General features: G+C 35.2%; 1 protein-coding gene across 1 annotated transcript; it reads left to right on the forward strand.

The window, feature by feature from the left end:
* The first annotated feature begins 7199 nt into the window (after window positions 1-7199).
* LOC113287543 (zinc finger protein NUTCRACKER-like) lies at window positions 7200-10080 on the forward strand. The gene is made up of 3 exons (XM_026536324.1): window positions 7200-8032; window positions 8204-8600; window positions 9032-10080. Exons 1-3 carry the CDS (start codon window positions 7888-7890, stop codon window positions 9921-9923), a joined length of 1434 nt encoding a protein of 477 aa, XP_026392109.1. The 5' UTR covers window positions 7200-7887; the 3' UTR covers window positions 9924-10080.
* Window positions 10081-17475: the final 7395 nt, after the last annotated feature.

Raw genomic sequence — 17475 nt, forward strand, 5'->3', positions numbered from 1 at the left:
AACAAAAACCATGAGATTTATACTTCTTGACAAAAAAGGCAGAATTAGTAGGATAGTTTGCCAAGAATGAATGTGATTCATCATCCTTATCCTTTATCCATTGCTCATCATGAGTAACCAATCTAGATCTTAACTCAGGAAGAGAAAGAGTTGTTTTTCTATTTTGCATAGTAATTACAAAATGAGAATATTCTCGTCCTAAACCAGATCATACATACATTACAAGATCGGAATCCGGTACCGGTTCACCAATTTCAGCTAACGAATCATAAATCGACTTAATCTGCTAAAGAAAATCAAATATTGTAGAATTACCTTTGCGAATTGAACTTAGTTGTCATCTCAACATGTTTTTCCCAGCAAAGAATTGTTCACTAAAAATCTTAGCAAGATGATTCCATTTCTCTCTAACTGAAGGTTTACCAAGTAATTCAATAACAAGCGAAGGAATAACAGTTGTACTGATGCAAGAACAACAAAATGATCTAAAGATCTGCAATTTGAAAACTTCAGTTTAGCAACTGGAACATTATTTTGAATCAGAAAAGGAGACTCGGGAGGAACAGATCCATCAACAAATCCAAACAAGTTTGTACTTGTCAAGATCGAAAAAAGTGACCTTTCCAAACCAGGAAATTTGATCCATTTAGCTTTGTAGAAACAAAATTAGAGATATTAGGAAACGGTAAAGGATTTACATGAAAATTTGATTGAGGATGATCGTAAAAAGAATTATGTTTGTACCGTGGTGGTGGAGGATGCGGTGGTTGTGATTGCGGAAGAACAAATGGTGATTGTTATTGTAATGGCGGAAAAGCTCTCTGATTATTCATTGATGTTGAAACTTGATTGTTGTTGATGTTGTTGTTGTTGTAGGTTCTTGATGAATTCATAGAATCCAAGGTTTTTCTCACCATCAATGTTGATTTGAAATTTGTTTCGTTATTTGATTATTAGGTTTAGGGTTTGAGGATCGGTTGGTATTCGATACCATGTAGGAAATGGAATTAAATTGATCAAAGAATAATAAAGTCACTACAGACACATGATTTACAAAGAAGAGCATAACCGACAATAATTATCAGCACAACCGGCACACAACTAAGCATAAAATAAACCACACACTATATGACACATGTCATAGAGACACAAGATAGATATAAACTGTCTAACAGCACCGGTACCCGTTATATTGAAATTGTACGTACTCATTTGGTCACTATCACTTATATCTCCATATCGTATCAGTACCACGGCACCAATAGCTCTTACATCGAACCACATATACTGGAGGCCAGAATAGTTTTTGAGTTGCTATAGCTAATTAAATTAATAAGGCTGTTGCCCTTCCTACTAGTCAGATTTCCAGTTTTCTTTTCCCGGTGATGTAGTACCTCATGCATCAGTGTAGACCGTGTCGGATATGCTACATGTAGGGGCACCAATGGTTAAGCTAGCTGGATTCGTTTTGTTCTTTCCCGATCATGAAAGAAAACATAAAAACAAAAAACATGCTTCGAAAACCAAAAAACAACAACAAAGAAACAAATGCTCAACTGTGTATGCACGTATAGCTCTAAACTTGCTGATTTTGATGAATCAAATGTTTCATTTTGACCACTAAAATAGTGTATGCAAACAGTAGACCCGTGCATACGATTATTGGGGGCGAATGATCTCTCATGCTTTAAGTTATAGCTGGGAAATATCCCTCGATTTCCTCTCACTCACTTTGCGTCGCTCTCAATCCATATCAAGCTTTCAATTCATATGCATTCAAGATCCAACCAATTAACCTTGAATTCTCTCTTTATTTTCAACTGAACTCACACTGGAATTCAAATGACTTTAGAGAACAGTAGCTTCATTTTTAGTTTTAACAGAAAAAGCTTGTTAATTCGTAGTGGGCATTTTCAGAGTCCACTTATTATCTTTTCTATTTCCTCTTTTCTTTCTCAATCAAATGGGTGAGTGTTCGTGGACCCTAACTTAATGTTCTATAAAGGCAATAATGAACCCCGTGGTTTTCACTTTCCTTTCAGATATATGCATTAGAAAGTGACATTTAGGTGACTTTTCTCTTCAAAATGGCAATGTATTCAACCTAGCTACCAAAAAAGTCACAAAAAGAACAAATAAAAAAATTATAGCTCCGAAAATATGTGCATGCACACACATTATATATATATATATATATTCTGTTGTTTGGAAATTTTAGATTGGAAATTTTAGTACTCTTGTTTAACTTGAATATTATTTTGGAATCCATGCTGGCACTACTATCTACCGGGCCAGCCGGCAGAAGCCGTAGAAGATGTAATTTTTTTTTTCTTTGATCGGCGTAAAAGATGTAGTAATTTCATACTGTACGTAAGGAGCTTATTTTTGAGTGTGAGAAAACGTATTATCTATTGTCAAAAAAAGAGTATAGAAGAGAATATAAGAAATAAATCTAGTTTGTTTGGTTTCTTGGCAAATCTTAATTAATTAAATGCTTTTGAAACATTATTGTCTCCCAGTATATTGTACAACAAGAGATCTCCTTGGATCTAATATATATTTATGTATGCAAATGCGCTCAAGTCACGAATCTGTCTTTATCCTTGAGTAATGCTAGGACCAACTACCACCTGAGATCAATTATTGATGTACGCCTTCCCGAACTCGTTGAACCTGAAATAGATATGATCGGGAAAAGCTGGTTTTGGTAAGATATATGATAATCAGATTCGTTTTTGTAAGTGGACTAGTCAAATCTCTTATCTCGTATTCACAGTGTAGCACCCAAATCTGGTGTCCCTGTGTTGGTGCCCATATTCTAAACCATATACTACGAAATTTGGTTTTAGAGACACTCACAGGGTAGGACTTAGGAGAGAGACGTAAATCTCTATACCGTGCTAGCTACTAAATCCTAAAAAATCAAGGGTAGTGACTTGCTATATAGAAAAGCACCGAACAAACAATTCCATTAAGTGGAAACTAATCTAATCAATGAGCTAGTACTACTACTGCTCTGGAAATAAGCTATGTACACTGAGCTAGATCGATCTGTTGTACACAGAGATGTTTTCATTAAGGAATTAAGTTTTGCATGCGTTTAAACTAATTCAGGAAAAGTGATATCGTGTTGCCTTCGCTTAATTATAGCTAGGATCAATATATCAAATTAGGAGTAAAAGTATAAAACCATGCTAAAGTTCTGTTGAGAAGAAATTGTTTTGAAACCTGGGCATATTGTATTTGGAAAATGGGTCAGTTGTCCAAATATTTTTAAAACATGGTTCTAATGGACGAGTAAAAATTAGTATGGGTGAAATGGACACCAAAATAATAGCAAGAATGAAACTGGATTCATCATGGGTTAAACTTAAAAAATAGCGAGGATGAAATTGGATACATCCTGATGTAAATTAAAAATAAGAAAAAATATTTGAAAATGGGCAGGATGAAACAGCTTATATCCTGGCTATTTTTACATTCTCGTCCATTTAAACAATATCAAATGTTACATGTCTTTTTCACCCAGGAATTGTTGATTTTGGTCTTTTTAACCAATTTTGTGTATTGCTTGCTAGGTGTTTGGTGTCACTCATAGGTTAGACTTCATTTTGCATTACTTAATTTATCTTTAATGGGTTTTGTTATCTTGTGCATCTATGCACAAGATAAGAGCCAATTATTGGCATTGGAAATGATAAAAAACAATAAAATAATATGAGAGATAACGTTTCTTGCATCGGAGAAGGTAAAGTTTGCACTTGTATAGAGAAAAATTCAAAAAACACATGAACATTTACCTTCTCCGATGCAAGAAAACATTCTCTCTCATATTTTTGTATTGTTTTTTATCATTTCCAATGGCAATGATTGACTTTTATCTTGTGCACGGATGCACAAGATAACAAAACCCGTCTTTAATTTACACAAAATTGGTTAAAAATACCAAAATAAACAATTCCTGGATGAAAAAGACATCTAGGTTTTAAATGGACAAAAATGTTAAAATAGTCAGGATGTAAACAGTTTCATCCTACCCATTTTCAAATACTTTTTCTTATTTTTAATTTATATCAGGATGCATCTAGTTTCATCCTCGCTATTTCTTAAGTTTAAGCCAGAATGAATCTAGTTTCATCCTTGCTATTTTTTTTTGTCAATTTCACTCATAATAATTTTTACTCGTCCATTAGAATCACGTTTTAAAAATATTTGGACAAATGATTCATTTTCCGTTTAATTTATGTTTTTGGAAACAATAGATAAAATTCACGAAAAACCTAGTATATATAAAGGAAACCATATAAGCTGCATCTTGTACCAGGATCGGTCTCTCTCGTAACCGGCGATGCCATGAGGATATCTGATGAAGATCCGTGTTTTAAACGTAATTACAGTAAGGATGCAATTTGAAAGGAAAACCGCTCATTGATCTTAATTAATTAAAAGTTCCTATTATTTTGTCCCACTTTAATAATTTGTCTATCATTAATCTTTAAAGAAAGTTGCATCTGCATGGGTTTTAATTTTTTAAGGACTTTGCAGATCCAAATCTATTCTACTTTTTGAATACAGATCTACGATTATTCTTTTTCCCTCGACATGATTTTTGTACCCGAAAAGATAATTAACTGTTTAAGACAACAATTCCCTTAATTGCAGGGAGATGAAATCATTTATTTCTAACGGTTGTTTCACTAATGATAGGTTGCTCGTGCTGCTGGCGCCACTATTTTTCTTTTGAATGGTGGGAATATTGCAAGATTACAAGTTTACAGAACCAATATATAAGGAAGCAGCCCAACAACGCATATAAGAAGATGCGCCATTACGTATATGCATGCAGCATGAGGTTCTACGCAATATATATTCATTCACATGCATGTCTAGAGACTAGAGCGATACCCGTGTATATTTTGATTAGTCATTAAGCACGGCCTGAAATTGTAGCGAGTTAGACCTTTTGGTTGAGCCAAGCGTGAGAGATGTAATAGGGGAAGCGTAGTCAAAACTAATGTTCATCGGCTAAACTAGCTGGTACATATCTTATAAGTGGCCAGAGCATAAATATATACTTGTGGAAAATATGATTGCATTAACAGGGTCATGAAATTTGAATTAGTATATTCATGGTTCCGGTCGATAACTACATATGCTAGGAACTATCAGGTCCATCCAAATTACAGTCTTTTATTCAAATTATACATAATGGCTAGCTCCTCTTGACAAATGGTAAAAGTAAATTAATCATGGCTAGCTCTCTATAACAAGAGAAGGAAATATGTTAATCATTCGGCTTAAACTAATATACTACGTACTCCTTGCTACATTATCTTATGTAACATTCATATGTTAATCACCCCATCTCCATGTTACTAAAACTATCCATAAAATGTTAAAACTTAGGAAGTCTCAAAAGCTAGTATAGAGGAATCTCATATGAATAACTTTGTATGGGTTCTTTTCGGAAAGCTAATTGAAGAATAGAGTTGGAGACACCTCAAATCCTTTGGAATCAGGAAATCCTTTTCGAATTTTGAAACTCACAAACTACAACATAAATTTTCTCCCTACTCTGACCTAAGATCACTATAGTCACTATAGCCAACCAAAACACCTTACAAACAAACAAGCCCTTCATGACAACACTACACTTTACCTAAAACAAACCCTTATCTCAACCATGTTATCACTCAACAATCTCACTGCTTAGAACCTAGTCAGGATCTGGTTTCCCTTATTTATTTTTCTTCTTTTCTCTTGGACAGCAGAGAGAAAGAAATATTTGTGAGAAAGAAATGCTAGTAGTACTAACTTTACTTTTCTTTCTCTACTTTTGAAGATCAGTTTAAATTTGTGAAGGAATCCATGCCCTCAATATTACTAATAAATGTTGAAAGTTGGAACCCTAATTACTATTTTTAATGAGAGAAATGGAAAGTGTTGTTGGATGAAGGAGAGAATATTCTTAAGCTCACAATAGTTCAACAAGAAAAACCCAAAATTAAAATGTTAAACAAATGAATCCTTTTTAAAGCAGAACATTTACTAATATTTTTTATTAAAAACATCATTAGATTATGATTAAGGGGTAGGTTTATTATAACTAGGAAAAGTCAGCTCACAAGGAGACGACTACTCGAACTTCTAAAAATTCACGGCCTTTGTCAGTTCACTGTCTTTTAACCTGGCTAGTTTATTTATTTATAGACTAATTCCAATTTCATTTTCATTTTATTAAAAGTCCAGTGAATATGTAATTTCTTCATGTTTGGAAAAACAAAAAGAGTAATTTCTTCTAGATTTTTTTCTCCCAGAGGCAAAGGATAATTAGAGAAAATACCCTATAAGTTATACGAATAAATCATGATTTTTGTTTTTGCAACTCTGGTGTTAACCTTAAAATCTAAATGGTATACAGTTAATATACGTTGAAAACTTAATTTGTTATTCGTTTCGACCCAAAGAATCCACCAAATTATGCCAATGAAAATGTGCTTTACCTGTAAAGTATTTGCTGCACCAATTGATATAGAAAAGCAACCTCTAAGAATACAACTTTATTCATTAACTTAGGTGTGTGTGGGTACCCTATCAAATATTCTAAGATCAACGCTGTTTATATGCATGGAAGATGCAAGAATATGTCGATACTATCAAAGTAGCGATATGAATTGTGCAAACTAGAGAAAGAAAGAAAGAAAGGGAGAAAGTAAAGATACGTCTTTACAGATTTTCTTGATGAATTTTGCTGTACGTAATAGTATTGTGGGACCCAATAATGTTCCTCGCTCCTCTCCAATTGTATATGAAAATGACACTGATATCGGGACATCTCCATTATTATTGATTTATAGTGAGTTTTCAGTTTGGTTCTAATGTTGCCCATTGAAAGAGAGCATTTTACATACTTCCGAGGCCACATTTATCAGTAGATTGTTGTCTGTTCATCCGATAGAATGGTATCACGATGCCGAAAAATTTGAAATTCAGATACTATGTTAGGGACGGATCCAGGAAAGATAAATTTCCTTTTAAGACCCGGATTAGAAGTCTTGATCGAGCAAAAAAAAAAATAATTGGCCTGTGGATTGGGAAGCCTACCCGGACTAAAGCCCCTTAGCCCAGCTGTAGGTCCGTTTTACATTGTACTAGAAAGCATTATACACTGTATATATAAGTATAGTTCTCTGGCTGTCAAGAACACATGTATGCTTATCAGTTCCCAGTAGAAATGGAGTATGAAGGAGGAGTAGGGTGATATATATAGTAATTAAAATAAGAGAGGGAAAACAAAAGAAAAAGGCAAAACAAATTATGGGATAATCATTCCAATTGGGAAAGGTATGGAGACATCCTTTCTTCCAACCTCATCATAAAATGTGTCATCATGCACCTTTGGATGGAGAGACATTGAGAGAGAGTGAGGGCTTCAAAACCCTTCTCTCTCTCTCTCTCTCTTTTCTTCAACCCTCTCCCAAAGTTCCAACTTTAACTTTTCACCGCCACGCATAATTTAGTCTTTTTTGTTGCAGACCCAACAGCAAAGCTTGACATTAGGATATACTTAAGTCTCTCTGCACAAAAACACACAAAGATAGCTAGAGAGAGAACCAGCACAGAGAGAGAGAGATACTGACTTAATGTTATTATATGTTTGATTAGCATATATTAATACAACTATAAAACAGGTACCCATACTCTTAGGTTTCCTCTTGATTTCATCCATTAGGACCATCTGCATCATCTTCTTCAGTTCTTATTGTTGAGTTCTTAATTTCTTTCTCTCTCAGTAACCCATCACTGTCACGCTAAACTACTGATAGTTTTGATAACCAATCAATTATTTTAAATATCAAGAGAGAATTTACTAGGAAGCTAGCTCTTATGTTGATGATCAATAAGATGGCAACAGGAGAACCGATCATGGGAAGTGTTTTCAATCATCAAAATCCTGCTGATTTTGTAGTTGGATCAATTAATAATCCATTACCAAACATAAAGAAAAAGAGAAACTTACCGGGAACACCAGGTACTTGTGTATATTCATGGATTTACTTTCTTCTTTTCCATTGCTTTTATGATCATGATCATGCATGAGTATATTCGTGGATCTTTTCTTTATATATATATATATATATATATATCTGGCTAATTGCATGTAATATTAACAGTTAGTATATACTTTGCTATGTATACACAGATCCTGAAGCTGAAGTCATAGCTTTATCACCCAAGACACTTATGGCAACAAACAGATTCTTGTGTGAGATATGTGGGAAAGGATTTCAAAGAGATCAAAATCTTCAACTGCATAGAAGAGGACATAACCTTCCATGGAAGCTTAGACAAAGAAGTAGCAAAGAACCGAAAAAACGCGTATATGTTTGCCCAGAAAAAGGTTGTGTTCATAATCATCCTTCGAGGGCTCTTGGAGATCTTACGGGTATAAAGAAACACTTTTGTAGAAAACACGGAGAGAAGAAATGGAAGTGTGAAAAGTGTTCAAAGCGATATGCCGTGCAGTCTGATCAGAAAGCTCACGCGAAAACTTGTGGTACTAGGGAGTATAAATGCGATTGTGGGACTCTATTTTCGCGGTAATTTTCAGTCAATATTAATGATTAATCATCACTCTAACAATAGTTTCTTATTACTTAACTTCCCTGATTAAATGTTTGATCCATTTAAGGAGTCAAGGATCCTACGTAGCATGATAGTGATTTGTGGTTGCGATATATGTTTTTGTCTGTTACTGTTATATGTTGTGCATGACACGGACAATAGTTAAGAACTCGATCACGGGTCTCTCTCTCATTTGGAGTTTAAGAGAAAACAAAATAGAAGGAGAGGTTATAAGTGGGATGCATATCTTTGTTTAAAGCTATGCATATTGTTGATAGTTAGATGTCATCAGTATTATATAAGTGGTTCGGCTTTTGAGAATTTTTGGTTATTAGTTTACTTCATTCAATATTTCCTAAGTTCATTAGATTACAAAAACCTGAATTTGCTTCGTGTTGATGAACAGGAGGGACAGTTTTCTCACTCATAGAGCTTTCTGTGATGCCTTAGCAGAAGAAACTGCACGAGTCACAGCTGCAAACATCAACCACTCTATAGGAAATAATAATGGTTGCATCAATTATCAATTCGTGGGATCTTCTCTGGGACCTAACATGGTGCAGCATTTCTCTTCCATTTTCAAACCAATCCCAACAAATGATGAAGAACTGTCGAACAAACATAATACACCAGGACTTTCTCTATGGATGGGTCAAGGATCCCAAGTTAATCCAATAGGCAATACTACTACTACTATCCAAGAATTACATCAAATGGGGTCTTCGAATTCAGGAACACTCTATGGTGATCCATTTTCTTGCTCAAATGCTCATCAACAATCGGATTATCAATTAGATTGGGTTCTTGGAAGAAAGCTTTCTTCGACAAGTTCGGGGGAATTACTAACATCTATTAAAGAAGATGGTAGTCCTCAACTACTTAGTGCCCCTTCTTTATATAGCACTCAGCACCAACAACAACCATCTATGGCAAACATGTCAGCAACTGCATTGTTGCAAAAGGCTGCACAACTAGGAGCAACAACTGTCACCAATCCATCAGTTCTAATGAGTTTTGGAGTAAAGAGCAGTGATGATCACAACCAAGATGTTAGCAAATTTAATGGGTTCTGCTTCGGTTCAAACTTATCAGCAAATACTAATCTTGGATCCCTTGCAGAAACCCCATTACTCGATCTTTCTGCAACATCGATAAACCAGTTCGAAATGTACACACCTGCGGCAAAACGTCGAAAGTTAGAGGATGCTGAAGGAGGACAAACAAGGGATTTCCTGGGGGTAGGTGTCAAAACTACTACTGCTGCCATATGTCCTTCCTCAATTAATGGATGGACTTGATGGAAATATCCATGGTTGTGATCTCATGAATCATATTTAATCTCTCTAATGGAGAAAAGCAGTTATTAAGTTGATGATAAGAAAAGTTAAGGTTGGAAAGAAGGGAGATTTAATAGGTTATATTAATAATAAAGATCTATGTTGGGAACTTTCGATGAAAAATTAGAAAGGTGGGTATTGAGTGCTCAATTGATGGCTAAAAAAGATGGTGTTTAGAATATTATTCAAGTGTTTTTAGATCAAGGATATGAATGAAGTTGTACATTGCATATTCTCTCTTGGACCCTGAAAGTTAAGGTTGAAAATCGCTAGCTTTTTTGATTTTGGGGAAGAAAAGTTGGGAGATGAGTAGTGGGGACAAAGCTAACAATCCCTTTTATGCTCTATTATTGAACATATGCTGTTGTTTCATCTCACTCGTGTTTTTTATTTTTATCAAGTCTTTTCAAAAACTATCTAGACTTATAAGAAGTACTTGAGTGCTTAATTAAGGCTGCACAGAACCGAACCAGAATCGGTGAACCGAACTGGTATCGGGAAAAAAGAATCGGAACCGTACCGGAACCGGAACAACGAGTACAGGTAACGGGAATGAAATAGGGAACCGGTGTATGACCGGTACAGATACTCGGTTCCTAATGATTCCCGGCATGTACCAGACCAAATAACCCGGTGAATATTAACCGTTGATTTTTTAATTAAAGTTTAATCTTAGTCGTCCATTTTATGTTTTGAGAGACATATTTATATCAATTGTCTTCATTTCTTCTTTTTTTTCCATAGCGCAGCCGAGTCCTGCAGGAAGAAGAAGTAGTGAACATAGATCTTAATTCATTCTTCGTTTTCATACTAGTGGTAATTGGTCTTTCCATCTCTGGCTTCGATCCATTTCATTACATTTTAATCTGTTATTAGATGCTCGTCTATTGAGATTTTCAAGTTTGCTTCATAGTTGGAGTTGGTGGTTGATCTTTTTGATTTTCGATTAATTAAAAGATCCAAGACATCATTGTCTCTTAGGTATGAAACCCATATTCTTGATTTTCATAATGAATTGGGGTTTGTTTGATTTTTTAATATTTAGACATTATATTAGTAGATTGAGAAATTAAATTGAATCTCAGATGATTAAGTTGGTTTCTAACTTTTATGTTCAGGTTGATTCATTTGAGTTCTTCATGATTCTGCAGAACATGTTTCTTTTATTCAAGATGATAACTTTGTTAGTATCTCCTGATAATTCACAATTGAAATATATGTTAAGTGTTTTCTGCGGTTTGATTCAGGTAGAGATGGACCTGTGGTCTGGGGATAAGGAGAGATGGGTTCATGCAGCATGTTGTTCGATTGAAGCAAGAAAATAAGGTGTTACTGTGTTGTTCATCTAGGGCAGTAGATAATGACCTCCAAAGGGGAGATCTAATTGGATATTTTGATTTTGTTATCTTTTGATTTTGTTGAATACACATAAAAGTGTGGATTTTGTTGCGATTCAATAACTGGTCAAACTCATCTCTTAAATTGATTAATGATTAATACACCGTCTGTAATCGATTTGGAATTTGGGACATCTTTTGATTATCAATAAATTTGGATGAAGACGATTACATAACTGTAATATGTAAAAACCCGGTACCGGACTTGTACTGGACCGGTCTTACAGGTACAGGTACAACTCCAGGTACAGGTACAGGTATTGGTCCACAAAATGAGGTACCGATCAACTCCAGATACAGGTACGAGGTTCACAAGAAACCCGGACTGTACCGTCCCATGTGCAGCCCTATGCTTAATCAAAGTAATAGACTAGGGTTTAGTACTCATTCATTTCTTAAATGAATTTCTAAACATGGATGCTCAAGCTAGCTACAGCCATCTGCGTGGTAAAACAGGTATATATGGAGATGAAGTGAGAGGAAGCACATACAGGAAACACAATAGACTACATTGATGACTACATTGGCTCAATGCCGCCATCTGATATCGCGAACTCAAATGTCTTTCGGAAAATGACAACAGTAACCACGGCTGATTTACATGTGCCCTTAAATATGTAAAGATAGATTTAATGTGCACATACGTTTTTTTACTCTTAAAAACTCATGCATGTTAGTTACTCTAAGTTGACGATGTAGGAAATTATATTTAACGAGCCAATCTTTTCTCTTTAGAATTTTTTTTTTGATCGGTAAAGAAAATATATTGATCAAGAACAGAGAGTACAAAGAGGCTTGTACTACCCTGACAGTTACAAGGAAAGGAGCAGTAACATGCTACTGTCCAAGAAAATAAAGAAGAAAACTCTCCTAACTAGACAAAGCAAACAAAACTGCAAGCTAACAAGTACTGAAATAAGCTCTTGGCCAATTCCCTATGACACACTAAAAGTAAGATTCTCAAAGTCTTTGAAAACTAAACACCAAATAAACATTTCGTACCGAGCTTTACGAAAGACTGTAGTACGTAACACTGTGTTGTTTTCCATTAAAGGCTCTTGAGTTTCTTTCTTTCCAAAGATTCCATAAGATAACTGCTGGGATTATGCTCCATATCTGAGACTGCAACTTATCTTGAAGATTCAAAGGCCAAGACAGAAGAACTGAGATAATATTATGAGCCATTGTAAAATACCATTTCAGCTTTTCAATAAAATGAGCCATACTTGCTGTGCAAAGATACAATGCAGAAAGACATGATCAGCTATTTCATTCTCATTGCAGAAGAGGCAAGTTGGAGATACATCCATTTTCCTTCTTATCAGCATATCTCTAGTAGGCAAGCTAGAATGAGCAACAGTCCACAAGAAGAAGCCTATTCTTGGTGGAACCTTCAGCTGCCAAATAAAACTAAAGATATTATGTGGAGGAAGTTCAATACCTGAGTTATCCATCTTGTCATACAAAGATCTGACAGAGAAATGCTTCTTGGAAGTAAGAGTCCACTCCATGGTATCCTCTTCTTTAAAATGAAAAGTAAAGCCATTAAGTTCATTCATCAACCAGGTCATCTCTGTTCTAACATTTGAATTGAGTCTTCTTGGTAAACCCAAATCCTGCACCTTCTATATAAAAATCTGACACCATACAATCTTTCTTTCTGGATAAAGCAAATAAATTGGGAAGACAGCAGCCAAAGAATAAGGAACCAGCCAATTATCAAACCAAAATCTCACACTGGTGCCTTTATTAACCTTAAATTTGATGTTACTTATGAAAATATTCCTGCATTTCATTATCTCCTTCCAAACTGCTCTACCAAAAGTGATTTTTGGAGTTTTTGAGAACCACTTAACACCATCAGTTCCATATTTTTCAGCCACTAACTTCCTCCACAGAGCATCTTCTTCCATTGCAAACCTCCACTGCCACTTGGTTAAGAGAGCTTGATTCATCTTTCTCAAATTCTTAATGCCTAGACCACCATATTTTTTTCTTCTGTATAACTTTTCCCATTTTACCAGATGAGTTTTTTTTCTTCCTTTGTTGTCATCCCATAAAAAATTTCTCATTATTTTTTCTAATTTCTTTGCAACAGATGCTGGAATTTCAAACCGTGACATATAATATGTGGGTAAGCTGGCCAGCACACTATTAATCAAAGTCATTTTCCCATCTCTTGATAAATGTTGCTTCTTCCATCCTGGTAACCTGCACACAAACTTATCAACTACCTTGCCCCACTTTGCAACACCCTTATACTTATCTCCCAAAGGAAGACCTAAGTAAGAAGTTGGCAAAAGACCAGTGTAACAACCCAGCAAATCAGAAAATTGAGTTAAGTCTCCATCATAACCTTCTCAAAAAATCTAGCTTTTTGCAAAGTTGATTTTAAGGCCAGTCAACATTTCAAAAGAAATAAGCAAAAGTCTCAATTGTTTTATTTGCTTAACATCAGTATCCAAAAAAATGAGTGTGTCATCTGCAAATTTCAAGTGACTTATTAACCTTCCTCCATCAGCTATTTGAAATCCAGAAATGAGGCCATGTTCTTGATCTTGCTTTATCATGTAAGAAAGGGATTCACCTACAAGAAGAAACAAAAATGGAGACAAGGGATATCCTTGTCTAATCCCTTTTTTACTTTTGAAATAACCAGTTCTGAACCATTAAAAATTACTGAGAATCTAACCCATTCCACACATCATCTAATCCAGCTCCTCCATCTATTTCCAAAGCCCATTTTTCCTAGAATTTCATCAATGAAATCCTAATTAACATGATCAAAAGCCTTCTCAAAGTCCACTTTACAAAGGAAACCAGGTTTTCCACTTCTTATTCTTGAATCAATGAGCTCATTTACCACCAAAACACCATCCAATATTTGCCTTTTTTTTTATGAAAGCAGTTTGTTCAGCAGAAATAACACTAGGTAAAGCAATTTTTAACCTTTCAGCAAGCACCTTTGAAACAATTTTATAAACACCATGAACTAGACTGATTGGCCTGGGATCTTTGATTTCTTCAATTGTCTCTTTTTTAGGAATCAATTCAATGAAAGTATTCTTTAATCTCCAATCCATGAAGTTCTTTTGCTGTAATTCTTGAAATTTTTTCATGAAATCACCCTTCAACACCTCCCAGCAAAGCAGATAGAAACTGATTCCAAACCCATCAGGCCCTGGTGCCTTATCTTGACCCAAAAATTTGATTTCATTAAGACATTCAGTCTCCTCCACATCCAACTCCAGCCAATTTTTGAGATCTTCCGTAATAACATTAAATTGCATATGCTCCATTAAAATAACTCTATCTGATTGAGTTTGAAAAATGTTTGTGAAGAAATCCACAATGCCATTATTAATATCCTCAGCTACTGTTGTCATAACCCCGTTAACTTTTATTGCGCCAATGAAATTCTTTCTTCTCCTGTCTGAAGCAAGCTTGTGAAAATATCTTGTATTATGTTCATTATTGGTGATGCGATTGACTCTGGCCCTGCTTCTCCACTTTTCTGCTTTTGCAATTCTTAAATTACAGTAATCTTTCCTTGCCTTTAATCTAGTGTTACATTTCACCTCTGTGAGACCATTGTTCAAATCTTCCTCTTCATCCAACTGCAAAGAAGTTTCCTCCAGCTCTTCCATTCTTCTTTCCATATCCCCAAATTCTTGCTTTGGCCACAATTTGAGAAGAGGCTTTAGTAACTGCAACTTTTTGCACATCATAAATCCTGCACTACCTACAACATTGAAAGAAGCCCAAGCGTTTGTAATGAAATTGATAAAATTAGGATGTGCATACCGGAATTTTTCGCAGCGGAATGGACCAGGACCATTCTTCACACCATTGCAGATAAGAGCAAGAGGACTATGGTCAGAGCATGGCCTTGCAAGTGCTTGTTGGATCACATTAGGAAATTGGTTATCCCAAGCATCGGACAATAAAAATCTATCTATTCTACTTCTGATACTATTGACCTGATTATTAGTCCATGTAACTGTAGCACCAAGCATTGGAAGATCTAACAATTCATGTCTTGATATGAATCTGTTGAATTTTCTCATTGCATTGCTTGATACAACACAGGAAGTTCTTTCATGAATATACCTGATGACATTCCAATCTCCACCAATAGCCCATGGAAGATTCCAATAAGCTCTAACTTCCTCAATCTCTCTCCAAAAGTCAGGTCTGAGCACATAATTGCTTGGAGCATAGGTTCCAGAGAATAACCATTCAAAAGCCGAATTTGAAAATTTGCAATGAAGATTAATAGAATGATGACCGATTAAAGAATCAATAACAGTCACCTTAGTATCATCCCACATACACAGAATACCTCCACTGCGACCTTCAGATGGAACATCTAGCCATTTCACATTTCGATTACCCCAAGACTGCCAAACAATCAAATATGTGCACTATTGAATTTTAGTTTCCCGAAGAACTAAAATACTCGGCCTCCATTCCCTAGCTTTTTGTTTCACAATGTCACGCCTATTGAGGTCGTTTAAACCTCTTATATTCCAAGAAATAATTTCGAAATCTATTATAAAACAAAACACCTAAAAGAAAAGAATAGCATTCACTTTCTATTTCTTTCTTTTTCATGATTTTGAAGATGACCCCTTATCGTTTCCATCATTGAATTCCCATTAATTCCCATTATTGGACCCAGAATTATCATTTATGTTAAAACTGAATCAAATTGATTTCTCAGATCCGGATTAACTTTGTGCTTAATAACATTCCATTTCTCTGAAGAAGATAGGAAATCATTGCCAAACAGAGTTTCTTTTGGAGAATTGTCGATATTATGTTCAATTTAAAGTTTCTCTAAAGAATCATCCATTTTTTGAAGGTATGGAATGGAGACAGCATTTTTCAAGTGCTCCTCTATGTCCTCTTCAGATTCAAATTGAAAATTTTCTTTCCGAGTTGGATCGCTAATTCCTTACTCTGAATCACCCACCGATGTTGAATCACTTTTTCATTGAGTTGAATTCTCTAAAGATAACGGACCTTCCCCAGCTTTGGATGTTGACGCACCCGTATCCGCAAAATGTACCCGCTTACTGACCCGTTGTGGAGGGAAATTTGAATTCAAATTTGAAATTAAATTTGGAGCCAATACAAAAGTCTTGCCTTTTTCAGTTCGCTGAAATTTCTCCCTTCCAGATTTTCTGTTGGTGAGAGTAATTTCCTGCGATAAACTTGGCCAACCAATACGGAAATTTGACTGCGTATCCGAATTTTCCGACTCCATTGAATTAGCAGCAGTAGAGGAATCTGAAATTATCGCCGTAACCCTAATTCGATGAAGAGATTGATCAGGATATCCATTGATAAATTTCAAAGTGCTAACTTTAATCGGAAAATCATCTCCCTTGTAATGAAAAAGAAAAGATGATGTTGCTTGATCGAAATGATGTACTTTTAAACGAATAGCACTTGCATCTTCCAATTAAGAGTGGATGTATGAACCTCTCTTAAACCTCCAAAAATATCACCAATTTTTTTGAATAATTCATTAGACCAATAATTGAATGGAACCCCATGAATTTGAATCCATTTTCCTTCTTCTTCTTTCTCTGATAAAGGAACTGTATTAACATCTGACCACCAGGAATACAATCTTATTGTTGATCCTTCAAATTCCCAGAAACCTTTATTGGTCATTTTGAACTTATCTCTTGCTGTAAAGAAAAAGAATGCCTTATTACTTTCAAAAGGAAAAATATCGAACTCCCCTGGAATGGAGAATCTCTTAGTTATATTCACACCAATGTTATTCCATGAAACCACCGCTTTTGAAGTTTCAATAACAATGGCATGATCCCAGCTCTTCTTTTCCGCAATAGGAGCGTTTGTTGAGATTTTTACTGTTGTAGAGATTTTTTGCCTGTCTTCAACAAAAGCTTTTCTAGATCCCGTGTTAAGAGACAAATTTTTTTGAAAAGCAGTAACAAAATGTGCCCAACGATCACCACCATTTTCCGCAGGTAGAAAAGTTAATTGCTTGTTATGCTTAGTTTCAATGGAGAGTTTGAAAAATTCTCCATAACGATTTTTGTCTCTAACAAGGAACAATTTTGAATCTCCCTTTGATGATT

This window comes from Papaver somniferum, chromosome 6 (genome assembly GCF_003573695.1).
Source record: "Papaver somniferum cultivar HN1 chromosome 6, ASM357369v1, whole genome shotgun sequence".
Lineage (NCBI taxonomy): Eukaryota > Viridiplantae > Streptophyta > Magnoliopsida > Ranunculales > Papaveraceae > Papaver > Papaver somniferum.